Source organism: Lepidochelys kempii, chromosome 1, assembly GCF_965140265.1.
Source record: "Lepidochelys kempii isolate rLepKem1 chromosome 1, rLepKem1.hap2, whole genome shotgun sequence".
NCBI classification, from domain to species: domain Eukaryota; kingdom Metazoa; phylum Chordata; order Testudines; family Cheloniidae; genus Lepidochelys; species Lepidochelys kempii.
In genome coordinates, this window is record NC_133256.1 from 351,186,960 (window position 1) to 351,213,754 (window position 26,795).

General features: G+C 48.6%; 1 protein-coding gene across 10 annotated transcripts in view; it reads right to left on the reverse strand.

The window, feature by feature from the left end:
* SHANK3 (SH3 and multiple ankyrin repeat domains 3) overlaps positions 1-26,795 on the reverse strand; it is a 772,487-nt gene that overhangs the window by 135,715 nt on the left and 609,977 nt on the right. For all 10 annotated transcript variants that reach the window (XM_073329053.1, XM_073329054.1, XM_073329055.1 and 7 more), the window contains one exon: positions 8,023-8,098. In XM_073329053.1, the coding sequence (XP_073185154.1) occupies positions 8,023-8,098 (76 nt within the window). The remainder of the gene's footprint in view (positions 1-8,022; positions 8,099-26,795) is intronic.

A 26,795-nucleotide genomic window follows, 5' to 3' on the forward strand; every position in this document is an offset into this window, starting at 1 on the left:
ACCATCTCTGCACTCTTTGGTTTGTTGTACAGCTTCTGCAACAAATGAGTTTCAGATGTACTAGCTTGTTAGGCCAACCCAACCTATGCACTCCTGGGGATACCATGTCATGGCCTGCTGGCCTGCTGGGAGCAGGTATCAGCAGTTCCACCCTAGACCACTGCCTTAGAAAGCTAGTGAGCTTGGACTGCTCAGATCTGAAATCAGAGTTTCCCTTCTCCTGGAGAGACTTGCCTGCTCTCTGCCCCAGTCTGAAATCAGAATTTTCCTTCCCCGATATACTGTTGGTTCACGGCACCTTAATCCATAATATTTGGATCTGGGTTTTCCCAACAGGGGCTACCCACATCAGCCACCTGGGGGATGCACCTGTACACTGTTGTATCTGTCTACTGCTCCCCTTGCCTGGAAAGATGCTTTCAGAAGAAAAGATCTCAGCTCTGAAGCAGCTGCTGAGGGCAAAGAGGAAAACAAGATCTCACTATTTGTGATATTTCTATTTTCCAAAGAAAATCACAGCAATTCCAACCTCATATCACTGATCACAGAGTCACAGATTCCAAGGCCAGAAGGTACCATTGTGATCATCTAGTCTGAGCTCCTGTACAGCACAGGCCAGAGACCTACCCCACAATAATTCCTAGAACAGAACTTTTAGAAAAAACATCCACTCGTGAGTTAAAAATTTTAAGTGCTAGAGAATCTACCCCAACCCCTGGTAAAATGTTCTGATGGTTAATTACTGTCACTGTTAAAAAATTACACCTTATTTCCAGTCTGAATTTGTCTAGTTTCAATTTACAGGCATTGGAACATGCCTTTCTCTGCTACACTGAGGAGCCCATTAAACATTTGTCCCCACGTAGATACTTACGGACTGTGATCCAGTCACCCCTTAACCTTCTCTTTGTTTAGCTAAATAGATGGAGCTCTTGGAGTCTATCACTATACAGTATGTTTTCAAATCCGTTAATCATTCTCGTGGCTCTTCTCTGAACCCTCTTCAATTATCAACATCCTTCTTGAATTGTGTGCACCAGAACTGGACACAGAATTCCAGCCATTCACACCAGTTCCAGAGAAAGAGGTAAAATAACCGCTCTGCTCCTACCAGAGATTCCCTCGTTTATGCACCCCAGGATCACGTTAGCTCTGTTGGCCACAGCACCATACTGGAAGCTCTTGTTTAGGTGATTATCCACCATGACCCCCAAATCTTTTTCAGAGTCACTACCTCCCAGGATAGAGTCCCCAATTCTGTAAGCATGGTCTGCATTCTTTGTTCCTAGACGTATACATTTAGCTGTGTTAAAATGCACATTAAGAACACAAGAGCTGCCATAGTTGGTCGGACCATGGTCCATCTTGGCCAGTATCTTGTCTTCAACATTGGTCCATACCAGAGCTTCAGGGGGAGTGCACAGAACAGGGCAGTTATGGAGTGATCCAACCCTGTCTTCCACTCCCGGCTTCGTGCAGCCGAGGCTTAGGGACACTCAGACCACAGGGTTGTTTGTGTCCTGACCATCTTGGCTAACAGCCATTGATGGACCTATCCTTCATGAACTTATCATGTTCTTTTTCAAAGTCAGTTATATTTTTGACCTTCACAACATCCCACGGCAATGAGTTCCACAGGTTACTTTCGTGTTGTGTGAAAAAGTACTTCCTCTTGTTTGTACTAAACCTGCAGCCTATTAATTTAATCAGGTGACCCCTGGTTTTTGTATTGTGTGAAAGGGTAAACACTATTCATAGGTAAAGTAACATAAAAGGTAAGTACTATCCATACTGTTCATCATTTTATAGCTCTCTATCATATCTTCTTTAGTCTTCTCTTTTCTAAGGTGAACTGCCCTAACCTTTTTCGTATCTCCTCTTATGCAAGCCATTTCACACGCTTAATTATCTTTGTTGTCCTTCTCGGAACCTTTTCCAGTTCCACTATATATTTTTTTCTTTTGAGAAGGGGCCACCAGAACTACGCACACTCAAGATGTGGGCACATCAGGGATTTATATAGTGGCATTATTATATTTTCTCTCTTATTTTCTACTCCTTTCCTAGTACTTCCTAACATACTTTAGCCTTTCTGACTGTTGCTGTGCAATGAGCGGCAGTTTTCAGAGAACTGTGCACAATGACTCCAAGATCGCTTTCTTAGGTGGTAACAGCTAATTTAGAACCCATCATTCTGTATATAGGTGTGATTATTTTTTCCAATGTGGATTACTTTGCACTTATCAACATTGAGTTCTATCTGCCATTTTGTCACCCAGTCACCCAGCTTTCTGAGATCCCTCTACCTCCTTGCAGTCTACTTTGGACTTAACTATCTTGGATAATTTTGAATCATCTGCAAACTTTGCCACTTCACTGTTCACCCCCTTTTCCAGATCATTAATGAATATGTTGAACAACACATGTCCCAGTACAGATCCTTGGGGGACTCCACTGTTCACCTCTTTCCATTGTGAAAACTGGCCATTTAGTTCTATACTTTGTTTCCTATCTTTCAACCAGTTACGATCCATGAGAGGACCTTCCATCTTACCCCAAGGCTACTTCGTTTACGTAAGAGCCTTTGGAATGGGACCTTGTCAAAGTCTTTCTGAAAATCCAAGTATGTTATATCTACATGCTTGCTGACTCCCTCAAAGAATTCTAACAGATTGGTGAGGCATGATTTCCTTTTACAAAAGCCAACAAATCGTGTTTATCTATGTGTCTGAAAATTCTGTTCTTTACTACTGTTTCAACCAATTGGTCCAATACTAAAGTTAGGCTCACCAGCCTGTAGCTGCCAGTAGCTCCTCTGGAACCCTTTTTAAAAATCAGTGTTACATTAGCTACCTTCCTGTCATCTGGTACAGAGGCCGATTTCAGTGATAGGTTAAATACCACAGCTAGTAGTTTTGTAATTTCATATTTGAGTTCCTTCAGAATTCTTGGGTGAATTCCAGCTGGTCCTGATAACTTATTACTGTTTAGGTTTCAGAGTAACAGCCGTGTTAGTCTGTATTCGCAAAAAGAAAAGGAGGACTTGTGGCACCTTAGAGACTAACCAATTTATTTGAGCTGTAGCTCACGAAAGCTCATGCTCAAATAAATTGGTTAGTCTCTAAAGTGCCACAAGTCCTCCTTTTCTTATTACTGTTTAATTTACCATTTGTTCTAAAACCTCTTCCACTGACACATCAATGTGGGACAGTTCAGATTTGTCGTCCAAATCTGAATAGCTCTGATGTAACATCCTCTGCAATGAAGACTGATGCAAAGAATTCATTTCGCTTCTCTGCAGTGGTCTTGTCTTTGGTGTTTTCCTTTAACACATTTGTCATCTAGTAACCCCACTACAATGTGATCCACTGCTCCTGATGTACTTTAAAATTTTTACTCTGAGTTTTTGCATCTCCAGCAAGTGTTTCTCAAATTCTGTATTGGCCTGCCTTATTACTTGTCTACATTTTACTTGCCAGAGTTTATGCTCCTTCCTATTTTCCTCATGAGGACTGACTTCCAAATTTTAAAGGATGCCTTCTTGTCTCTAACAGCCTCCAGACTCTGCTGTTTAGCCATGGTGGCATTATTTTGGTCCTCCTACTGTGGTTTTTTATTTGATATTGTTTGCTTGCACCCAGTTTACCAAGCGATCCAGATTGCTTTGCACCAGTGACTTGTCCCCTTCATTATTTACCACTCCCCCAATTTTTGTGTTATCTGCAAACTTTACCAGTGGTGATGGGCAGCCAGGCAAATAGGTGTACCACATTACTGAATACCAGCCCCAGTTCTTTTCATTCGCCATTCCAACCCTCGCCCTAACCCTGACCCTAACACCCTTTCCAGCCTGCCTCTCTAAGGCAACAAGAGCTATTTGCCACATGCCCAAACCAGCCATGTCACGGAAACCATCTCCACCCAGAACCAACTGAAGCATCAGTGGCATGTCTCTAATCCCAGCATCCCAAACAGTCTCCTCGTCCTAATATTAACCTAACCATTGTGACATCAGCACTTCCCAGCCGCTTTCCCTCAGTGCAACTCAATCTGTTATCAAACACTAGCCACCCACAGTGACTTCAGAGGAATTGTTGCATTGGATCAGCCCTATGGTCCACCTAACCCAGTCTCCCATCTTCGATAGTGCTAAATATCAGCTGCTTCAGGAGAATGTACAAGAAACAACATACCCAACAATTTTGGAATAATCAGCTCATAGAGGACTTTTCCTCCTCGTTAGTAAGCATTTGGCTTATTCTCTGAAGCATGAAGGTTTTATCGCTTTCATCCTATCTAAAGTAATACCTAATCCTTTCTAAACTCTTGATCTAAATGATAACTTCTGGCTTTGATTTCAACAAGTTCATTATGTTTTACGTAAAAAGTATTTTGTTCTATCAGTTTTGAACACATGGCATTTCAGTTTCTTTGAGCATCTGCAGGCTGGTCTACGCTACAAATGCTTTGCCAATATCGCTATATTGGTATGGCCTTGCTGGCAGAGCCCCCTGCTGGAGTCACCGGTTAAGCTGACCCGAGAAGGAACTCTGACAGCTTAGCCAAACCACTGCCCCATATGACACTAGTTAAGTTGACAGAAGTACTCTTCTGTCGGCATAGCTGCATCAGCGTGATGGGTTTTCCCAGCACAGCAAAGTCAGCTAGGAGGTGTGATTTCTTTCACATTTCTTGTCGACACAGCTATGCCAGCAAATCTTTATAGCACAGACTAAGCCTTTGTGTTATTGTATTATTAGAGAGCAAATAGGAGTACCCAGTTTAGCCCTAACTTTTACAGTCTCCTCTCATACCAAAGTCTTTCTATGCTCCTGGACATTTTCACCACTGGACCCTTTCTATTTCTGCTCTCTCTCTCTCGTTTGAGATGGGATGACCAGAACTGAATACGACATTCCAAGCTGTATCTTCCACTTATATAATGATATTACAACAATTTCAGTAATATCTTCTGTTCCTTTCTTTATACAACCTAACATGTTGTTTGCTTTTTGACTGTCCCTATGCACCAAGCAGATGTTTCCCCTGAGCTGCTCACGACGATACCAGGTCTTTAGTCCTAAGTGATCACACTGAAGTTATAACTCAGTAATCTGAATGAGTAGTTCAAATGGTTCCTTCTGATGTTCAACACCTTGCATTTGTCAAAAGTAAATTCCACCTGCCATTCATCTGTCTTGGTTAAATCCCACCATCCACTCTAGTCTTGACTGGCTTAAATAATTTTGTGCCATTTGCAAATTGACACCTCACTATTCACAGCCTTTCTCAAGATGTTAATATATTAAACAAATGCAACACTAGATCTAGCAGAGAACCCTGGGGAATCCCCACTATTCACATATTGCCATTTTCTGTCTCTTAGCCAGTTTCTGATCTAGGGCAGAACTTTGCTTCGTACCCAAGACCACACAGTACCCTTACCAGCCCCTCTTGAGGGACTTTGTCAAAGGCTTCTTTGGAAAATGCATATAAATTACATCTACCAGTTCTCCTCAAAGGTGCCCAGACACCACACTGATGGTCTTGTTATCAGAACCTCAATAGAACAACATTCATCCACTCTTTTGTTGACACACTCGAAGGATTTCAATGTGGTTGGAGAGATTGTTTTCCTATAAAGATCTGTGACAATTTGTTCATATCGTATCACGTTCTGTACTGCCTATCCCATTCTCCTGCACCGATCAATACCTTATACAAGCATAGGCACATAGGAGTAAGCAGAGATCATATCCTCAAAGCACCATCAAGCCTATCCCCTTCTCTATACAGCCAGACACCTCACATAGAAACTCAGCTCCAGGTGCAGCTTTGTATTCAAACACCAAACCAAGTTCTAGGACCCCTTCTGTTCCGAATGTCTCCCAGTCACGCATAGCCCAGGCCAAGCATGGCTGTGTAACAACAGAGACCCCGTTCTCTTAACTATTTCCACGCTGAGTGCTGTAACTCTTTACATTTTATCTAGGGGTTGTCTCAAATGCAGCAAACCACATACCACCTCCAGACCTCCAGTCCCAGAACACTCCAGCCCTATCTCAACTATGGCATTTCTAACACACCTGTCCCTGTTTTATCTCACGCACACACATAGCGTCCCCTCTGTCCTTCTCCAGCAGAGAACCAGAGCTCTCCATCATAGAATCATAGAATATCAGGGTTGGAAGGGACCTCAGGAGGTCATCTAGTCCAACCCCCTGCTCAAAGCAGGACCAATCCCCAATTAAATCATCCCAGCCAGGGCTTTGTCAAGCCTGACCTTAAAAACTTCTAAGGAAGGAGATTCCACCACCTCCCTAGGTAACGCATTCCAGTGTTTCACCACCCTCCAAGTGAAAAAGCTTTTCCTAATATCCAACCTAAACCTCCCCCACTGCAACTTGAGACCATTACTCCTTGTCCTGTCCTCTTCTACCACTGAGAATAGTCTAGAACCATCCTCTTTGGAACCACCTCTCAGGTAGTTGAAAGCAGCTATCAAATCCCCCCTCATTCTTCTCTTCTGTAGACTAAACAATCCCAGTTCCCTCAGCCTCTCCTCATAAGTCATGTGTTCCAGACACCTAATCATTTTTGTTGCCCTTCGCTGGACTCTCTCTAGTTTATCCACATCCTTCTTGTAGTGTGGGGCCCCAAACTGGACACAGTACTCCAGATGAGACCTCACCAATGTCGAATAGAGGGCAACGATCACATCCCTCAATCTGCTAGCTATGCCCCTACTTATACAGCCCAAAATGCCATTGGCCTTCTTGCCAACAAGGGCACACTGTTGACTCATATCCAGCTTCTCGTCCACTGTCACCCCTAGGTCCTTTTCCGCAGAACTGCTGCCTAGCCATTCGGTCCCTAGTCTGTAGCGGTGCATTGGATTCTTCCGTCCTAAGTGCAGGACCCTGCACTTATCCTTGTTGAACCTCATCAGATTTCTTTTGGCCCAATCCTCCAATTTGTCTAGGTCCCTCTGTATCCTATCCCTACCTGCCACCGTATCTACTCCTCCTCCTAGTTTAGTATCATCCGCAAATTTGCTGAAAGTTCAATCCACACCATCCTCCAGATCATTTATGAAGATATTGAACAAAACCGGCCCCAGGACCGACCCTTGGGGCACTCCACTTGATACCGGCTGCCAACTAGACATGGAGCCATTGATCACTACCCGTTGAGCCTGACAATCTAGCCAACTTTCTACCCACCTTATAGTGCATTCATCCAGCCCATACTTTTTTAACTTGCTGACAAAAATACTGTGGGGGACCGTGTCAAAAGCTTTGCTAAAGTCAAGAAACAATACATCCACTGCTTTCCCTTCATCCACAGAACCAGTAATCTCATCATAAAAGGCGATTAGATTAGTCAGGCATGACCTTCCCTTGGTGAATCCATGCTGACTGTTCCTGATCACTTTCCTCTCGTGTAAGTGTTTCAGGATAGATTCCTTGAGACCTGCTCCATGATTTTTCCGGGGACTGAGGTGAGGCTGACTGGCCTGTGGTTCCCAGGATCCTCCTTCTTCCCTTTTTTAAAGATGGGCACTACATCAGCCTTTTTCCAGTCATCCGGGACTTATCCCGTTCGCCACAAGTTTTCAAAGATAATGGCCAATGGCTCTGCAATCACAGCCGCCAATTCCTTTAGCACTCTCAGATGCAACACATCCAGCCCCATGGACTCTCCATCCCTACCCAGTGCTCAGGCTCCAGCTCCCAGGATGCCCGACACAATTCCCCAACGTGGGTCACTAGGGTAAAAAGGCTCTTCTCGGACCCCTACTTCTCTGCCGCCAAAAGTACTTTTATTCCTAATCTCAGGCACCAACCTCATATTCATCACCAATCTCAGCCTTTTGCCTAAAGAACCCACTCCTGGACGGTCAGTATAGAATGTGGATTGACTGAAGGAAGCTCCCTTCCCATGATCTACTGTAACACAAAGAAAGGAGATACCAGTCCCATTTTCTGCCGTCTCTCACCGATGAGGTAGTCTGGCACTTACCTGTGAGAGGTGAAGTTGTCATATGAACCCACAGTGTAATGTCGGAAGAGACGCTTTGTCCTGTCCTCTCTCGTTTCTGTAAGAAAAAAACAGAGATTTCTCATGCTGCTGAAAGATGGGATAAGAACCATCTTCCTGAAAGTATGTGACTGCATGAGCAGGCATGCACATGCTCCTCTACCTGCTCCCTCCAGGTACGTGTCTACACAGACACCCATTTCTGCATACATACCCCTCTTCATCTCCGTATGTACCCACACAGACTCATTTACAGAGATTTTGCACGCATACTCCTCTGTCCCAGAAGGTGTCCATACATAGACACTTCTTCACTTCTCAGAGTGTCTCTGAATAAAGATCATAGAATCATAGAATATCAGGGTTGGAAGGGACCCCAGAAGGTCATCTAGTCCAACCCCCTGCTCGAAGCAGGACCAATTCCCAGTTAAATCATCCCAGCCAGGGCTTTGTCAAGCCTGACCTTAAAAACCTCTAAGGAAGGAGATTCTACCACCTCCCTAGGTAACGCATTCCAGTGTTTCACCACCCTCTTAGTGAAAAAAGATCCACAAGCACGTAACAGAAAAGAGTTTTCTACAAGGACTTTTCAATATGGCTTCCAACCCACTGGTTGACAAGCACCAAAGGTTTGTCCCAAAACTTAACGAATGTTCAGAAACCCACACGGAATAAGGTACAGGCGAGACACACTCTCATATGTCGCTGATCCAGCTCCCACTGTTGTCACTGGAGTTGGACCTGGCCCTTAGGTCTGGATTTTAAGTTCAAACACATTTGGTGGGTGCAGAAACTGTTGCAATAAAACACCCGCAGCTTGGGCTGAGGGCTATAAAATTGCAGTGCAGACATCCAGGCTTGGGCTGGAGCCTAGTCTCTGGGGCTGTCTCCCTCGTGGAATCCCAGAACCCAGGCTCCAGTGCAAGCCCAAGCATCTACACTGCAATTTCACAGACCTGCAGCCCGAGCCCTGTGACCCTAAGTCAGCTGACATGGGTCAGCTGCAAGCGTTTTTTTGCAGCGCGGACATGCCCATAGATTCCAAGGTCAGCAGGGACCACTGTGATCATCTGGTCTGACCCCCTGCACAGCACAGGCCAGAGGCCTGCCCCACAATAATTCCTAGAGCAGAGCTTTTAGAAAAAACATCCAGTCTGGATTTAAAAATTGTCAGGGATTTTAAAATTCTCTGTGATCCTGGGTGAATTGTTCCAATGGTTAATTACTCTCACTACCAACAATTTACACCTTATTTCCAGTCTGAATCTGTCTAGCTTCAGCTTCCAGTCACTGGACTGTGTTACACCTTCGTCTGCTAAACTGAAGAGCCCATTATTATCTGTTCCCCATGCAGGCACTTAGAAACTGTAACCAAGTCACTCCTTCACCTTCTCTTTGTTAGAGTCAAGGAGCTCAATCTATGTAGTTTATTACTAGAATCATAGTCATTCTCCTGGCTCTTCTCTGACCCCCTCCAATTCATCAGCATCCTTCTTGAACTGTGGGCAGCAGAACTGGACACAGTATCCCAGCAGCAGTCACACCAGTGCCAAACACAGAGGTAAAATAACCTCTCTGCTCATACCCGAGACCCCAATTTATGGATCCAGGATTAAATTAGTCCTTTTGGGTACAGAATCACACCGGGAGCTCACATTCAGCTGATTCTTCACCACAACCCCCAAATGTTTTTCAGAGTTCCCGCACAGCCTGTAAGTACGGCTGCATTCTGTTTCTAGAGGTATACATTTACATTCAGCTCTATTCCAACGCACACATGGGGACATGGGAGCAGTTTGCTGGGGAGAGAGCGGGTGGGCAGCCAAGTGTGGTGCTAACAGTCCTAGGAGCAGCTGCCTCTCAGATGTGCTTGGGAGAAGTTGCATCTGCGGGTATCCAGAGTCTTTCTTTCAAGGCAAGGCAGCTACCTAGGCAGCTAGACTTTGGAAGGGGGGGGCCAACTTGGCTGCTTCTTGTGGAAGACAGTGCTACTAAGAGAAGGACAGAGCCGGTGCTGTCCTGAGACCTCAGCCACCAGTGGGAGATGAACGGCCAAGAGAAGTGAATGCAGTAGAATCATAGACGTGAATACAGTACATGCAGGGGGATGAGGCAACGGGCCAGGGCAGCTCAGAATGCAAAGACAATGAATGAAAGCAACACAAGTGTTGGGTTTGTCTACAATTAAAACACTTCAGCAGCACAGCTGCACCCGAGCGCTTCAGCGTAGCCACTCACTCCAGCCGCGAGGGACGTACTCCTGTTGCTGTAGTTAACCCGCCTCCCCAAGCGACGGTAGCTAGAAGAATGCATCTGTCAGTCTAGCATTGGATACACTGGGGATTAGGTTGGCATGACTATGTCTCTTGGAGGACAGACTTTTCACACCCTTGAGAGACGTTGCTATGCCGATGTAAGTCTTCAGGGAAGACCAGCCCCAACAAAGCAGATAGAAAATAATAATGACAATGGTGGTGTTATTCTAGCAATCTACGGGGTACTCTGGGCTGGACTGCTGCACCTGGTTTTGATCACAGCACCTCAAAAAAGACCTAACAGAAACAGAGGGAGCAAAGGAAATGATTAGAGAGCTGAAGAAACTTTCCTACTGGTGAGCTGGAAAAGATATGAACTGTGTTAAGATGTGACACGACAGAGAAATACAAAATGAGAGAGAGAAGGTAAATCAGCCGCTTCTATTCACCCTCTCTCCTAATACAGTAACTGGAACTCCAATGAAATGCTAAAAAGCAACAATTTAAAACTATAGAAGTAAACACTATTTTTATTTATATGACCCATGATTAATCTGCGGGACTCGCTGACGTAAGATGCAATTGAGGCCAAGACGTTAATAGGATTCAAAAATGGATTGATGGTTACACAGAATGAAATCTTCTATGGTTATTTGAGACATGGAGTCTTTAAAGAACAGATATAAACCCTCCTGCTTCGGGGCATAAGCCAACAACCTACTGATGGGGTCCAGAAGAAGCTTCTCCGTGAACAGGTTATTCAATAAATTGCCCATTATGGAGTTTCTTGCCCCTCCCTCTGAAGCAACTGCTTCTGGTCACTCTCAGAAACCAGATACCTCATTAAAGGAGCACTGGTCTGATCTAACCTGGCAGCTTCCCTGTTCCGTAGCATGCGTGGAGGGGCAGAGTGAGGGAGAGGAACACAACAGATGGGAAGGGAGGATAAATTGAAGGACAAACCCTGTGCACTGCTCTGTCCCTCTGGCCGAGTTGCCTCCAGCCTAACTCCCTGCATTCCTCATGTCTTCCTTGTGTCCTGCCCCATAACAGTTCCTCCACGGAACATGGGCCCTCTGACACGGTCTCCCACAGTATTCTTGCCAGCAAGTTAAAGAAGTATGGGCTGGATGAATGGACGATAAGGTGGACAGAAAGCTGGCTAGATCGTTGGGCTCAAAGGGTAGTGATCAATGGCTCCATGTCTAGTTGGCAGCCAGTATCAAGTGGAGTGCCCCAACGGTCGGTCCTCGGGCCAGTTTTGTTCAATATCTTCATAAATGATCTGGAGGATGGTGTGGATTGAACCCTCAGCAAGTTTGCAGATGACACTAAACTGGGAGGAGAGGTAGATACGCTGGAGGGTAGGGATAGGATACAGAGGGACCTAGACAAATTGGAGGATTGGACCAAAAGAAATCTGATGAGGTTCAACAAGGACAAGTGCAGAGTCCTGCACTTAGGACGGAAGAATCCAATGCACCGCTACAAACTAGGGACCGAGTGGCTCAGCAGCAGTTCTGCAGAAAAGGACCTAGGAGTCACAGTGGACGAGAAGTGGGATATGAGTCAACAGTGTGCCCTTGTTGCCAAGAAGGCCAGTGGCATTTTGGGATGTATAAGTAGGGGCATTGCCAGCAGATTGAGGGATGTGATTGTTCTCCTCTATTCAACATTTGTGAGGCCTCATCTGGAGTACTGTGTCCAGTTTTGGGCCCCACACTGCAAGAAGGATGTGGAAAAATTGGAAAAAGTCCAGCGGAGGGCAACAAAAATTATTAGGGGACTGGAACACATGATTTATGAGGAGAGGCAGAGGGAAGTGGGATTGTGTAGTCTGCGGAAGAGAAGAATGAGCGGGGATTTGATAGCTGCTTTCAACTACATGAAGGGGGGTTCCAAAGAGGATGGATCTAGACTGTTCTCAGTGGTAGCAGATGAAAGAACGAGGAGTAATGGTCTCAGGTTGCAGTGGGGGAGGTTTAGGTTGGATATTAGGAAAAACTTTTTCACTTAGGAGGGTAGTGAAGCACTGGAATGCGTTACCTAGGGGATGGTGGAATCTCCTTCCTTACAGGTTTTTAAGGTCAGGCTTGACAAAGCCCTGGCTGGGATGATTTACTTGGGGATTGGTCCTGTTTTGAGCAGGGGGTTGGACTAGATGACCTCCTGAGGTCCCTTCCAACCCTGATATTCTATGATTCTATGATCCGACTCCAGTTCCACCAATCACTATACATCTTCCCTACTTTTGAACATTTTGACAGTTATTAAAAACAAATAGCTGATGCCCTGACCCTCACCCCGTGTCTCTTCAGCCAGAGGTTGCTAGCACATACCTGAGCTGGCATCTTGACTGTAACACAGACTCAGTTGTTTACACAGTCTTTGAGATAAACTGGTCTCCTCACCAGGTGATCACACCAGAAGTGACCTATCTCCGTCTCCCTGTCACCTGTCTCTCTGTGGAGTGTCCCTCCTCTCTGCGGGGCTGCCTCTGGGTGGTTCTCTGTTTCTCCACCCAGTGACAATCCCTGTATTTCTGTCAGCTCTCTCTGGGGACTGTGTCTGCTGGCTCCTAAGCGTCTCCTGTTCCTTCAGTTCACGTGTCCCTCTTACGTAGTCACTTTGTATGACTGGGGTCCCATTGCACCCCTCACAACGCCTTTAGTCCACTCCTGCTGGTGTCTCTCTAATGGCTGGATCTTCACAGTTTCCAAGGCTGGTAGGTCCTTGGCTGACCTGACATACTCTAGTTCCTGCTTTCTCTGATTGTTGGCCAGCTCCTCTGGGCGGCATCTTCATCCTTCTGGCTGCAACAGGTCTCCTCTCCTTGGTACCAGGGTTTTGGTCCTCCCCCCCCGCCTGTGCTGGCCTGTTTTGATATCCCTGTGGGCCAAAAATGCTAACAAGCGATCTGATCCAGAACAAACAGCCTCTTGGTTATTTTCACAGCTGATTCCACCTTACTATTACTCTGTGGGTGTGCTGGGAAGGAGGTGTTGTGGTCAAACTCCCATTTGTGTGCAAAGTACTTGAATTCTTCCAAGGTAGATTGGGGTTTGTTGACTGTTGTCAGTGAATACAGTGTCTGGAATGCCACATCTCATAAAGACAGCCTTCAGTCATTCCTAGATTCCCAGGCCAGAAGGGACTATTGTGATCATCTATTGTGACCTCCTGTGTAATACTGGCCAGAGAACTGCCCCCCAAATAATTCCCAGGGCCATTTTTTTTAGACAAACATCCAATCTGGATTTAAGAACTGTTAGTGATGGAGAATCCACCACAGCCCTTGGTAAATTGTGCCAGTGGTTAATTACTCTGTTAAAAAATTGTGCTTTATTTCCAGTCTGAATTTCTCTAGCTTCAACTTCCAGCCATTGAGAAATTTCAGAGTAGCAGCCATGTTAGTCTGTATCCACAAAAAGAACAGAAGTACTTGTGGTCTCTAAGGTGCCACAAGTACTCCTGTTCTTTTTCCAGCCATTGGATTGTTTTGTAGGTTTCTCGGCTAGATTGAAGTGCTTATTATTAAATATTTGTTCCTCATGTATGTATTTGTAAATTGCAATCAAGTCACCTTTTAACCTTCTCTTTGTTAAGCTATACAGATAGAGTGCCTTGAATCTATCGCTATATGGCATGTTTTCTAACGCTTCAATCATTCTCATGGATCTCTGAACTCTCACCAATTTATCAACACCCATCTTGAACTGTGGACTAGACACAGGATTCCAGCAGCAGTCACGCCAGTGCCAAATACAGATGAAAAATAACCTCTCTACTTTCTCCTTGAGATCCCCCTGTTTATGCACCCAAGAGTGGCATTACCCCCTTTGGCCACAGCATGGCACTGGGAGCTCATGATCACTGATTATCCACCAGGACACCCGCCCCCCCCAAATCATTTTCAGAGTTACTGCTTCCAGAACAGAGCCCTCCATTGTGTAAATATGGCCTTTGGTCTTCGTTCCCAGACGTACACTTTAAATTTTGTGTGCCAATCAGTGGCCTGCTTCTTGTATCATGCAGGGCAGCAACCTCCCAAAAATTTGAAAAGTAGTCCACTGTAATCAAGTACTGCTTTTTCTTGGAGGTAAGTAAGTCCACTACCACCTTTTCCTCTGGCCAGGTGGGCAGCTTCTGTGGTAACAGACTCTGCTTCTGCTGGCAGTTATCACCCAAGAGGCAGGTGTCACTCCCCGCAAAGTTGGGTATTCATTCCCAGACAGTAAACTCACTCTCAAGCCCATCTAGGGTAGCTGTCAATGCCTAGGTGTGAAGTGTGTATTTTTTGCATGACATCCTTAGGTAAAGAGGTGGGACAGCAGATTTCTGTCCTCGAAATATCCTTCCATCCTACACATTCAAGCCATCTTTCATTTGAACGTATGATTCTACTCCTACAGTACCTGGATTTTGTCTTCTGGCCACCTGCTAGTATCGTTCTCTTGACTGGCTGTAGTTGGGTGCCCTTTTCCCTAGCCTCTTTGGTTTCCATCAGTTTCACTGTTGAAACTGGAGATTGATCCAGTAACACACTATGTCCTGATCCCCTTTCCCCAACTCACTGATGCTGGATGTATATGCCCTGCTCGGGCTGCCAGCTAACTCCAGTAATCATCCTGGACGAGATCCGAGCTCTACTTGGTAGTGCTGGACGTGCAGCCACATGCGCTGCGATCTCTTTGGAGCACTCAGAAGGGGCTTTGCCACGATCATCTCTAGCGATCTGTGATCTGATTGCACTATTCCTGGGCAGCCATAGGGGCACTGATGGAATTGCTCCACTCCAAATTCCACAGCCAGAAGGTCTCTCTCTATTTGGGCATACCCTTGTTCTTTCTCTGACAGGATTCAACTGGCTGAGTAACTGGCTTCTCCTACAAAAGAGCTATCCTCAATCCATTTTCCAATTTATCGAACTGGAGTATCAGTCGCTCTCCTGGCTAGTAGCACACTGTTGAGTTTTTTTCTGGGTTGAGTTTATGTTTTTATCCCTGCACAGCTGCAAAAAAGCGTGTAAGTTCTGTGTTGTGTCTTGTTCTGTCATGACTCCCTTCACCCACGACAAGGATATTACCTGCAATTACTTTCACCCCAGCCAAGTCTTCCAGCGCTTGGCTGAGCCTTCTCTGGAATTGCTCTGGTGCTGGTCTTATACCTATTGCCATACACAGCCATCTGTAGCAATCAAACGGTGCTGCGAAGGCTGTCAGCATGCTGGACTCTTTATTCAGGCTTATGTACCAAAACCCATTTCCTGACATCATACGCTGTAAAGATTCTGGCTTTGGCCAGATGTCATCAATGATGGGCAGTGGACAGTGGTATCTTCTCAAAGCCTGGTTCACTGGTATTGGGCCTGTGCAGATACATAATTGCCGAATGGCTCCTTTACACCATCATGCTGCTTACCCAGGCCACAGTGGCCTCTGCAGGTGCTATGATATCCCTGCTCTGTAGACGTTCATGCTCCAGGCATGCAGGATTACACCGTGCCACTGGAATGTTCCTTCATGGTGAACACAGGTTCCACTGTGGGGCCTACTTCCAGGCGCAGCTTCCCTTACAGGCACCCACTGCCTTTGAAAACATCCCCACGGGCTTTTAAAATTGTCTCCATTGTCCATGGGAGTCCCCCTTTTGCTTCGTCCACTGCAGTTATTAAGTTCTGATGCTGCACCCTGATCAGACCCATGGCTTGTATGGCAGTATTCCCCAAAAGGGGAACGCGGTGCTTACCATCCACCACCACAAACTTCAGCAGGACCGTCTGGCATTTTTCAGGCTAGTTACTCTGAGGTCTCATTCTCCTATGGGCTGCATTATGCTCTTATTGTACATTATTAGATTGGAACTTTTGTTTTCCACGGAGATGATCGAGTCCAGTTCACCTCAAGGAATCACATTGCAGAAGGCTCTTCTATGCAGTGAAATTGCCTTGGCCGTTTCCCTACTATGCATGGAGGTTGGTATCATCCCGTGCTGGTTCCTGTTCCGACGGCCTGAACATAATATGCTCTTGGACTTGAGAGAGTCATGATGTCGTCACCGCGGGCTGATGTGCAACTCCACTTGCACACGTCTGACTGAATCATTTTGAGAACTTCCCCTGCTCTGGCACATGCGGCTAACACGGTTCAACTTGCCACAGTCCCTGCCATGCCGGCCTAGTACAGGGCCTGTCTCCTTTATCCGCTCAGGCTGTTTCCCACAGTAAATGCATCTCACTATGGGTATGGAACCCTGGCTGCCTGCTCTCCTTTGCTGTTGTCTTCCTGCGTGTACTTCTGGGGGTGTCATGCCTCCCAGGGCCTCCATCCTTCCTCTTGAGGCTCCCTGCTGCACGCCCCATGTCTAGGCACCTGTCTAGTGCGAGACTGACTTCCTGGAGCAGCCGCTCCTGCACATGGTGATTGACCCGAAATGCCTGAATTAGGGAGTCCCCAGAACTGCCTGTAGCAGCCAGTGTGTGTGAGGCAGTAACCCCGGAGTTTATCCTCTCCCCTTCACCTTAGTCTCCAGTGAGATACCTGCGTTGCTCCACAGATCCATTCCGCTTCGGGGAGCAATGGGTCCAGGGCCCCAGGATTGCCGTGAGGCAAGGGAGGAGCTTCAGAGTGGTGCAGAATCTCTGCCTTATTCCCCAATACGGGAAAACAACAGCTTTACTCTCCTGCATGGCCAGGTCTGCGTACAGTTCCACTGGGTCCATTGCTGGCCTAGGTTTGTGTCTGCAAAACCCAGGGCTCCAGGGGACTTGAGACTGCATCCCAGGGCTCCCACTGCCAGCTGCTGCACTCCAGAGAACACACTGCTCAGACACTGCCACCGTGTTTGATTGGAAATGCGCGAAGCTGAATGAAAGTGGGACTTTATTAAACTCTGTGCACTGCTCTGCCCACGTGGTTGTTTGCTCCCAGCCCAGCTCCCGAGTTCCCAGTGTCCCATCAATAACAGTCCCTTCAGGCGACATGCATCCTCGGACTCTATTTCCACTATTCTGACAACAATCCTTTCTGCCTCTAGGGAGAATCTGCTGGCTAAATGCTTTGCCTGAAAAGAGGGGGGGGGGCGGGGAGTGAAATCTCACAGCAACATCCCTTTTGTGGTGTGGACACTCAGGGTGATGCTCCTCTGTGCGCCCCACCCCCAGCACACTCTTCCCGATCCTCCAGGCGTGTGATGCTCTGTGCCTGCTGCCTCCTGCGTACCAAACCATGCCCCTCCACCTCCTCTGAGGTGTGCTAGCTGCTCCCAGGCACGATCAGTTGTGATCTGTGGAATACTAGGATTGGTCCCCACTCATCTCCTTCCTGCGCTAGGAGCTGTGGACGGTCCCTTGTCCCAGGAGCCAGAAAGGCCCATTCGGGCACGGAGTGGTGCCGCAGGAGGTGTATTTCCTCTGTCCTCTGGTGCTGACAGTGTAGGGTCTCCCTGTCACCAGCAGAGGGTAATCTCACCCCACAGTTGAGAGACTTTGGCTAAGTCCAAAGCTGCTGCTGCTGTTTAGTCAGACATTTATTTAACCTTTGGACCTTCCAGTTCTTGTCTCAGCAGCTCGGATAATCAGCGAGTCTTGATCAAGCAGATGTTCCAAACAGAGCCTATTATCAGCTAATCTGAGCCCCGGGCTGACAGAAGGGCTCTGTCCGGGAAAGCAGATAGACTCTGCCTCTGAACAGCTCCGCAGGGCCTGCACGCAGGTAACACCTTCTCTGGATTCCCATGTCAACGTGTGCCGGGTCAGCACGGGCTGAGCACAGAATAAGAGGGTCGCAGCCACGCTTCTTGTGCATAAAGAGCACCTGGACGACCCAGGATGAGCCTCAGGAGGGTAGTGAGTGCCTGACAGTCACATTCGCTCCATGCAAGTGGTGAGAACACACCTGTGCAGATCAGGCACTGGTGAACACTGCCCGTACAGTGCAGCGAGCCAGCAGAGTGGGCACTGGTTGGGGGCCCATCCAGGGTGGCCAGCTGGCAGCAAATTAACACACGTATCACACCATACTTACAGACAACAAACACACAGAACATAAAATTATCTCCATATGCAATTTACTGTCCAGCGAGAGAAATGGCAAAAGAACCACCTGTGAAAGAAACTAGTCTTGTTACTCAACGTGTTACTGAAAGTGCCCAGATACCACAATGATGGCACAGCATCAGAGCCTAAATAGAACACAGACTAGAGCAGATGTTACAGTAATGTCTCATAGGTGGCAACCACAGCAGACACGCATCTCTCTCCGCATCCATCACCCAAGGTATTGATACCGCACCCATCTCTGTAACAGCTGAGCAATATACTGCTACGGCAAGCGTGTAGGGAGGGCACAGCCATGCCCATGGGTAGGCCATCTAGAGGGCAAGTGCCCCAATTCACTCAGTAGGTTGCAGCATGTGGTCAGAAGTAAGGAATGGTGTCCCTAGCCTCTGTTTGTCAGAGGGTGGAGATGGAGGGCAGGAGAGAGATCACTTGATCATTACCTGTTAGGTTCCCTCCCTCTGGGGCACCTGGGATTGGCCACTGTCAGAAGACAGGATACTGGGCTGGATGGACCTTTGGTCTGACCCAGTCTGGCCATTCTTATGTTCTTTATGAGAACACAGTGAGAGTACGACAGATTGCAGCAGCGTCCCATCGACATGGTGAGTGCCCTGATACACCTGGTGCTCTGGGGCGGGTGGCGAGAGCAGGGCAGGTGCTTTCTGTGATCCCATCGGGCAGGAGAGTGCCCACATGCACAGAATCCCAATGGGAGGGGGAGTGCACAGTGAGAACGCGGCGAACGCTCACGGAGGCCTGGTGAGAGTGAGGAGTCTAGAAGAAATAGCCATGCTGTGCTGCGGACACGTGCTCCCCAGGTGCCTGGGACGACCTGGCAGCAGGGCGCATGCAGCATATGCAGTGGCAGAAATACCCACACTAGGCGCAAGGAGAGGGTGAGAGTGCAGTGAGCAGGGCAGGCACCTGGAGCCGTCCCACCTAGGTGGCAAGGCCACAGCGGCAGCCTAGCAGATGCCTGCAGTGGTCCCCGGGCGCTGAGCTGTCAGACTCCAGCAGTTCCATCCCCGTGACGAGCAGACAGTGACAGAACGCAGATCGTCACAGTGCAAACGAAAGCTCTGCCCAAAACCAGCCTCGTCAATCTCAGCTGCCATCGCTGTTTGACTCATTATTTTGCCTTCTTTGGTCCTGTTGCTGGGCCCATTAGTGGAGGACATTTACCTAATGCCAAGACAGACTTCCTGGAGATGGATGCAGGTGCGATGGGGGCTGAGGCCGCCACATGAATCCTCACAGCCCTGTGCTTGGATGATCCTCCACTGAGCCTTGGCCCCACGGCCCTGGGGAAAGCTGGCTCCGAGAGCCAAGGAATTAACAACACGCTTATTGGCAAGACGTCACTTTGTGCCTGGAGAGGAATATGTTAACAGCTTGCTAGGGCAATAACACGATGCGAACGGTGAACAGACAGCTGCAAAAGGGTTGCTGTTGTCCTGACTCTAAGATCACTCACAGCAACTCGCCAGCCTGCTCGCATTCAGTCCTGGGAACAGGTGCCCCTAGGGTGACCAGATGTCCTGATTTTATAGGGACAGTCCCGATATTCAGGGCTTTGTCATATATACGAGCCTATTACCTCCCACCCCCTGTCCCCTTGCTATCTGGTCCCCCTGGGTGCCCCCCTCAGCCTGTACTCCTGGAAACACATCCATGAACTCTGCTCGTGACAGAACATCAAGAAACAGGCTGCAGCCTTGGATGAAGAAAGTCTGAAGAATTTGCAAGGGGCACCTGGCCATGCCCTCAGAGAAATGGCTGCACTGGCCATCACAGACGCCCCCCGCCCCCAAACTACTGGAACAGAAGTGTCCAGGCAGCAACTGCAAGGATCTCTTAGCAGCCTGTTACCAGAAACTCTTCACCAGCTTCTGTCTTTATACTAGGAGCAGAGTGAGAACATAGGAATGGCCAATCGTTCAGCTAGCCCAATATCCTGTCTTCCAACAGTGGCCTGCACAAATTGCTTCAGAGGATATGAACAGAACAGGGCAATTATTGAGTGATCCACCCCCTTGTCATTCAGTCCCAGCTTTGGGCAGCCAGAGGTTTAGGGACACCCAGAGCATGGGGTTGCGTCCCTGACCATCTTCGCTAACAGCCATTGATGGACCTATCATCGATTATCTTATCTAATTATTTTTTTAACCCAGCTATACTTTTGGCCTCACAACATCCCCTGGCAATGAGTTCCACAGATTGACTATGCATTGTGTGAAGAAATGCTTCCTTATGGTTGTTTTAAACCTGCTACCTATTAATTTCATTGTGTTCTTGCGGTATGTGAAGGAGTAAATAACACTTCCCTAGAAATACCACTTTCTCCACTCCAGTCCTGATTGTATAGACCTCTATCATACCCCCCTTAGTCATCTCTTTTCCAAGCTGAACAGTCCCAGTCTTATTAATCTCTCCTCATATGGAAGCTGCTTCACCCCGCTAATCATTTCTGCTGCCTTCTCTGTACTTTATTAAGTTCTAATACATCTTTTATGAGATGGGGTGACCAGAACTGCATGAAGTATTCACGGTGTGGGCGTACCAGAGATTTATACAGCTGCATTGTATTTTCTGTCTTATTATCTATCCCTTTCCTAACGGTTCCTAACATTTTGTCAGCTTTTTTGACTGCTGCTGCACGTTGAACAGATGTTTTCAGAGAACTATCCACGATGACTTCAAGATCTCTTTCTTGAGTGGCAACAGCTAATTTAGACACCATTATTTTGTATGTATAGTTGGGATTAGTTTTTCTAATATGCATTACTTTCCATTTATCAACACTGAATTTCATCTGCCATTTTGCTGTTCAGTCACCCAGTTTTGTGAGATTTCTTTGTAACTCTTCACAGTCTACTTTGGACTTAACTATCTTGAGTAGTTTTGTATCATCTGCAAATTTTGGCACTTCACTGTTTACCTCCTTTCCCAGATTATTTATGAATACGTTGAACAGCACTGGTCCCCAAACAGATCCCTGGAGGACCCCACCATTTACCTCTTTCCATTGTGAAAAATGATCATTTATTCCTACCATTTGTTTCCTGTCTTTTAACCAGTTACTGATCCAGGAGAGGACATACCCCCTTATCCCATGACGGCTTAGTTTGCTTAAGAGCCTTTGGTGAGGGACCTTGTCAAAGGCTTGCTGAAAGTCTAAGTACACTATATCCACCGGATTGCCTTTGTCCACATTTGTTGTCCCCCTCAAAGAATTCTAGTAGATTGGTGAGGCATGGTTTTCCTTCACAAAAGCCATGTAGACTCTTCTCCAATGTACTGTGTTCATCTATGTGTCTGATAATTCTGCTCTTTACTATAGTTTCAATCAATTTCCCTGGTACTGAAGTTAGGTTTACCAGACTGTAGTTGCCAGGATCGCCTCTGGAGTCTTTTATTAAAAATTAGTGTTACATTAACTATCCTCCCATCATCTGGTGCAGAGGGTGATTTAAGCGATAGGTTACATATCACAATTAGTAGTTCTGCAATTTCATATTTGAGTTCCTTCAGAACTCTTGGGTGACTCTCATCTGGTCCTAGGGCCTTATTACTTTTTTAATTTATCAGGTTGTTCCAAAACTTCCTCTCTCAACACCTCAATCTGGGACAGTTCCTCAGATTTTTCACCTAAAAAGAATGGCTCAGGTGTGGGAATCTCCTTTACATCCTCTGCAGTGAAGACCAATGCAAAGAATTCATTTAGCTTCTCTGCAATGGCCTTGTCTTCCTTGAGTGTTCTGTTAGCACCTCCATTGTCCAGTGGCCCCACTGATTGTTTAGCAGGCTTCCTGCTTCTGATATAATTTAAAAAGATTGCTGTTAGTTTTTCTATCCTTAGCTAGTTGCTCTTCAGATTCTTTCTTGGCCTGCATAGGTACGCTGCTGCATTCCCTCTCATCAAGAGCGTGGGGCAAACCAGCAAGAGGAGCAAGAGGCTTTTGAGTTGTGAGCACAACCATCCTTGCAGCTTCTCTCTGTATAACAGATCTATCTAGGGACCCATGGCCCATTTGGAACATGCTGGCACCTACAGTTCTTGCGTTTACAATGTGACATCCGTCATAACCAAGATGGAGGCCAACAAGAAGGGACACAAGCAAGAGCCAGGCAGACAAGGGCAGGGAAGGAGAGAGGGACTAACAGGGAGAGAGGATGCAGTAGTATATGGAAGGGGATGAGAGAGGTGGGCAGGCTTGTTGTAACGCAAGGAGATCAAAGCTCCACGGCTTGGGAAAAGCAGACAGTCTTGTCTGAGGCTGCCCAGAAAGAGCTGCCATCCCCACAAACTGCTGGAGTATGACAGAGTGCAGAGCCCGAACTGCCCGGCCTCAGCCTCTGCACCCAGCCCTCAGCAGGCTGGGCATGAAAGTAAGCAAGATACAGAACAGAATTAGGTGAGAGTGGCCCTTGGGGCGGGGCCATGGGCTGGGCGTGCCCCCGGCTGCCTGGGGCGGGGCCATGGGCTGGGCATGCCTCCAGCTACCAGGGGCGGGGCCATTGGGTGGCTGTGCCCTGGTCACAGCCTCACCCGGCTACCAGGGGTGGGGCCATGGGGTCGGTGTGCCCTGGTCACAGCCTCACCCGGCTACCGGGGGCGGGGCCATGGGGTCAGTGTGCCCTGGTCACAGCCTCACCCGGCTACCGGGGGCGGGGCCATGGGGTGGGTGTGCCCTGGTCACAGCCTCACCCGGCTACCGGGGGCGGGGCCATGGGGTGGGTGTGTCCTGGTCACAGCCTCACCCGGCTACCGGGGGCGGGGCCATGGGCTGGGTGTGCCCTGGTCACAGCCTCACCCGGCTACCGGGGGTGGGGCCATGGGGTGGGTGTGCCCTGGTCACAGCCTCACCCGGCTACCGGGGGCGGAGCCATGGGCTGGGTGTGCCCTGGTCACAGCCTCACCCGGCTACCGGGGGTGGGGCCATGGGGTGGGTGTGCCCTGGTCACAGCCTCACCCGGCTACCAGGGGCGGAGCCATGGGCTGGGTGTGTCCTGGTCACAGCCTCACCCGGCTACCAGGGGTGGGGCCATGGGGTGGGTGTGCCCTGGTCACAGCCTCACCCGGCTACCAGGGGTGGGGCCATGGGGTGGGTGTGCCCTGGTCACAGCCTCACCCGGCTACCAGGGGTGGGGCCATGGGGTCAGTGTGCCCTGGTCACAGCCTCACCCGGCTACCGGGGGCGGGGCCATGGGCTGGGTGTGCCCTGGTCACAGCCTCACCCGGCTACTGGGGGCAGGGCCATGGGATGGGTGTGTCCCCCGGTGCCAGCCCCACCCAGCTGCGTGGGGCAGGGCATGGGGTGGGCGTGTCCCCTGGTGCCAGCCGCACCCGGCTGCCTGGGGCGGGGCCATGGGGTGGGCGTGACCCTGGTCGCAGCCCCTCTTTGCTGCTGTAGCCTCATTGTTACGGGTTCTTTGGGCCGGGGAGTGGGACTGGAGTCAGACGATTAGCAGCGACTGATGAGAACGAGGCTGAACTGTGGGACAGTCGGAATGAAGCTGGCACCCAATGGCCAGACTCCTAGTCCAAGGGATAAAGACCCCACCTCTGTGTTTTCATCTCCATTCTTCTCTCTGTCTGTCCCTGGCTCCTTCCCCAGACTTCCCTAGTCTCTGGCTGTTGGATGCAGGGACCCACTCTTTGGCTACTATTTACCAGTAATCCATCACCCATGGTTTGTTGGCCCCCTCTCTTTGCCCTCTGCACTCTCCCCTGCCCCCTCTGCTCCCATTTCTTCCTCAGGTCTCTCTCCCGTCTACCTGTTCCCTCATCTCCTACCTTCCGCTCACAGACGCTTGTTCCTCATCTGAAAACACTGCTATCGATCTCATTCCAGATCAGAGCAGAGAATCGTGATTGCACGAGGGAGCTGGATTAATGGGCTGTCCGCAGCCCGAAAGCACATTCTCCTCCCAACTTCTAAATATAGCCACTGCTGAGCTCGTGGTTAATGAAGCCGTCAAGTAGGCACCAGGGACAGTGGCTGATGGATGGAGAGAAAAGAGCTACTTGGAGATAGGTGTGGAGGGGGAGGCTCTATATTTAGAGGAGACAGAGCAAGAGGACCCTAGCATGGGAGCTAACAGAGCAGCTAGAAGTGCTGGGGCAGCCCCAGGGGTGGGGCTGTGCTCACACGGAGGTGGCAGTTCATTGATATGCAGGAGGAGGGCCAGGGCAGCCTGCAAGGGAGAGACCCAAATAGGGAAACGGGTGTGGGAATAAATAAACCGAGGCGATGCAGAAAAGCTACAGCCTGAAAACCAGACAGGGCAGACAAACTCAGGGGATATAGCCTTCACTCAAGCACCCTCTTACTTAAATCAGTCCTTAAAACAAATTGCTTTTGTAAAACTTTTCAAAGACAATTCTCCTTAGGCAGGTAGTTTAATACGTATATCTAATTAAATGCAAATAAATATAAGAACATTAACAACCCATGGTTAAGCAGCGAACACTCAGGAAATGCCAAAGTGAAGGCTGCCTAAGTGACCTTAACTCCGCCCCTTGGGCATATTCATTACACAATCACAGACTACTCCTCAGACAACAAAAGAGTATATCAGACCATTTGTTAAGCAGCTGAGATCCACATGGGTAGCAATATATAAGATGTCACACTATTAGTTTACTTGTCAGAAGGGCTGTATCTCTCTCTCAATATTGTATTTAAAATAATTCCTCTCTGCACTTCTAAGGCCACACTGTCCTGGACTGGAAGGGGTACCGTGAGCCTTCCCCCAGCAGCATGCCTGCAGGAGACCTTGGCATTATCTAGCTCCCAGTGCTCAGAAGCAACTGGCTGGTGCAGCTCTTCTGACAGCAACACTAGTGTCCGAAGATATGGGGCAGGGGCAGGGTCTTTACCCACCCCACCCCTGGCCTGCCAGCATGGACGACATCTTCCCTTGTTTAGCACCTCTGCCTGCACGCCCCCCCACCCCTCAGGAGGGCTGATGCATTTCAAAGGCCTAACACTTGCAGGCTACTCAGGCAGGGTTCCTCCTCTTTCCCGGCATGGATCCGGCTGCTAAGGGCCACTATTAACCCCTGCGCAGAGTATTTTTGATTCCCTTTGCAGGTGGATCCAGCTCTGACAAGCAGCTTGTGATGGTATCTCAGATAAATACACGCACAGAGTTGTGTTAACAGCCAGAAAGGGTGGCTGTGTAGCTTCCAGCCATGAGCTGGGACTCTGAATTCTAGTCCTGGCTCTGCCACGGGTAGAATTTCCTGTGTGGCATCTCATTCCCCTCTGTGTGCCTCCGTTCCCCCTGTGAAACGTGGGGATGAAGAAAGGTCACCTACTGCCGCTGTGCAGTGGGCCTGGTGTGTGTGGCCTGGTGCCCCCAAGTGTCAAGTCATGGAACCTCCGCCTTAGCCATGCCCCTACTGACCTCAGCTGCCAGCATCTCAGCGGACACAGGAAGCGCAGCCCCCATGCACCTTAATACTTTCTCCTGAGCACAGCAGGGTCCCAAGGTGTGGTGAGAACTCCGAGGCCGAGGGGAAGGTGGGTAGGGAAGGGGAATGCACGAACATTACATAGCAGCAAGTAATCTCTTTATTTTTCAAGGGCCCCTGTACATTCCCCCTCTGGTGGGAGCGTAGTGAGCAGTGCCCCGACAGAGGACGGTGGGCCCGGGAGCTCTTGACCAGACGGATGCAACTCCAAGTGATGGCTGAGCATCACTCTCCTCTATTTGCTGAGCCATGCTACTTAGGTGGCAGTGGCTTGTGTAGAATGGGCCCTACTGGAGTGGGGCCCTAGCTTGGTAGAGTAACTCAGGCAAATGCAAGAGGCGACCCACTTAGACACTCTCTGTGCCGAAGCAGCTCGGCCCAGCCCTGCTACGATGCCGCTGAAGCAGCTCGGCCCTGGAGGAGCCCTGTTCTGGTAGGCAATGGGGAGCTTCGGGTTGAGAGGGGTTGGTTCACAGAAGGGTTTAATCCAATACAGAGGGGTTGGTCTGGGGAGGGACATGGGTCTGGTGCGGTTCAGGGGGGTCGTTGTGGGGAGGGATGCGGGTCTGGTGCAATTTGGAGGGTTGGCCTGGTCTTTTGGGAGCATAGCTGGCCCTGAGCCTTGTCTCTGGGTCTCTCTGTCTGAAGGGAAGGCCAAGCAAGGCCAGTATGAATAATGACACTGTAAATAAAATGTAATAACGATTTTCATATTTTTAAATCCGCCCCAATTTCACACAGAAATGTGACTCACGGCGTGGTAGTTCGTGTGAAGGGCACGAATTCCCTTTTCGTGGCAGCAGCTCACGGCTGGTGCTTTGGCTTTTGTTCACTGTTTTTACCCACTGGGTTTTAGTTTGTATTTTTTCCTGTATTGTGTATTTGATGCACACGTGTGCATGTATCTTTCTGCCCTGGGGCTGCCATTGCTGGGACCCTAGTGGCAGCCCCCTCCACCTGC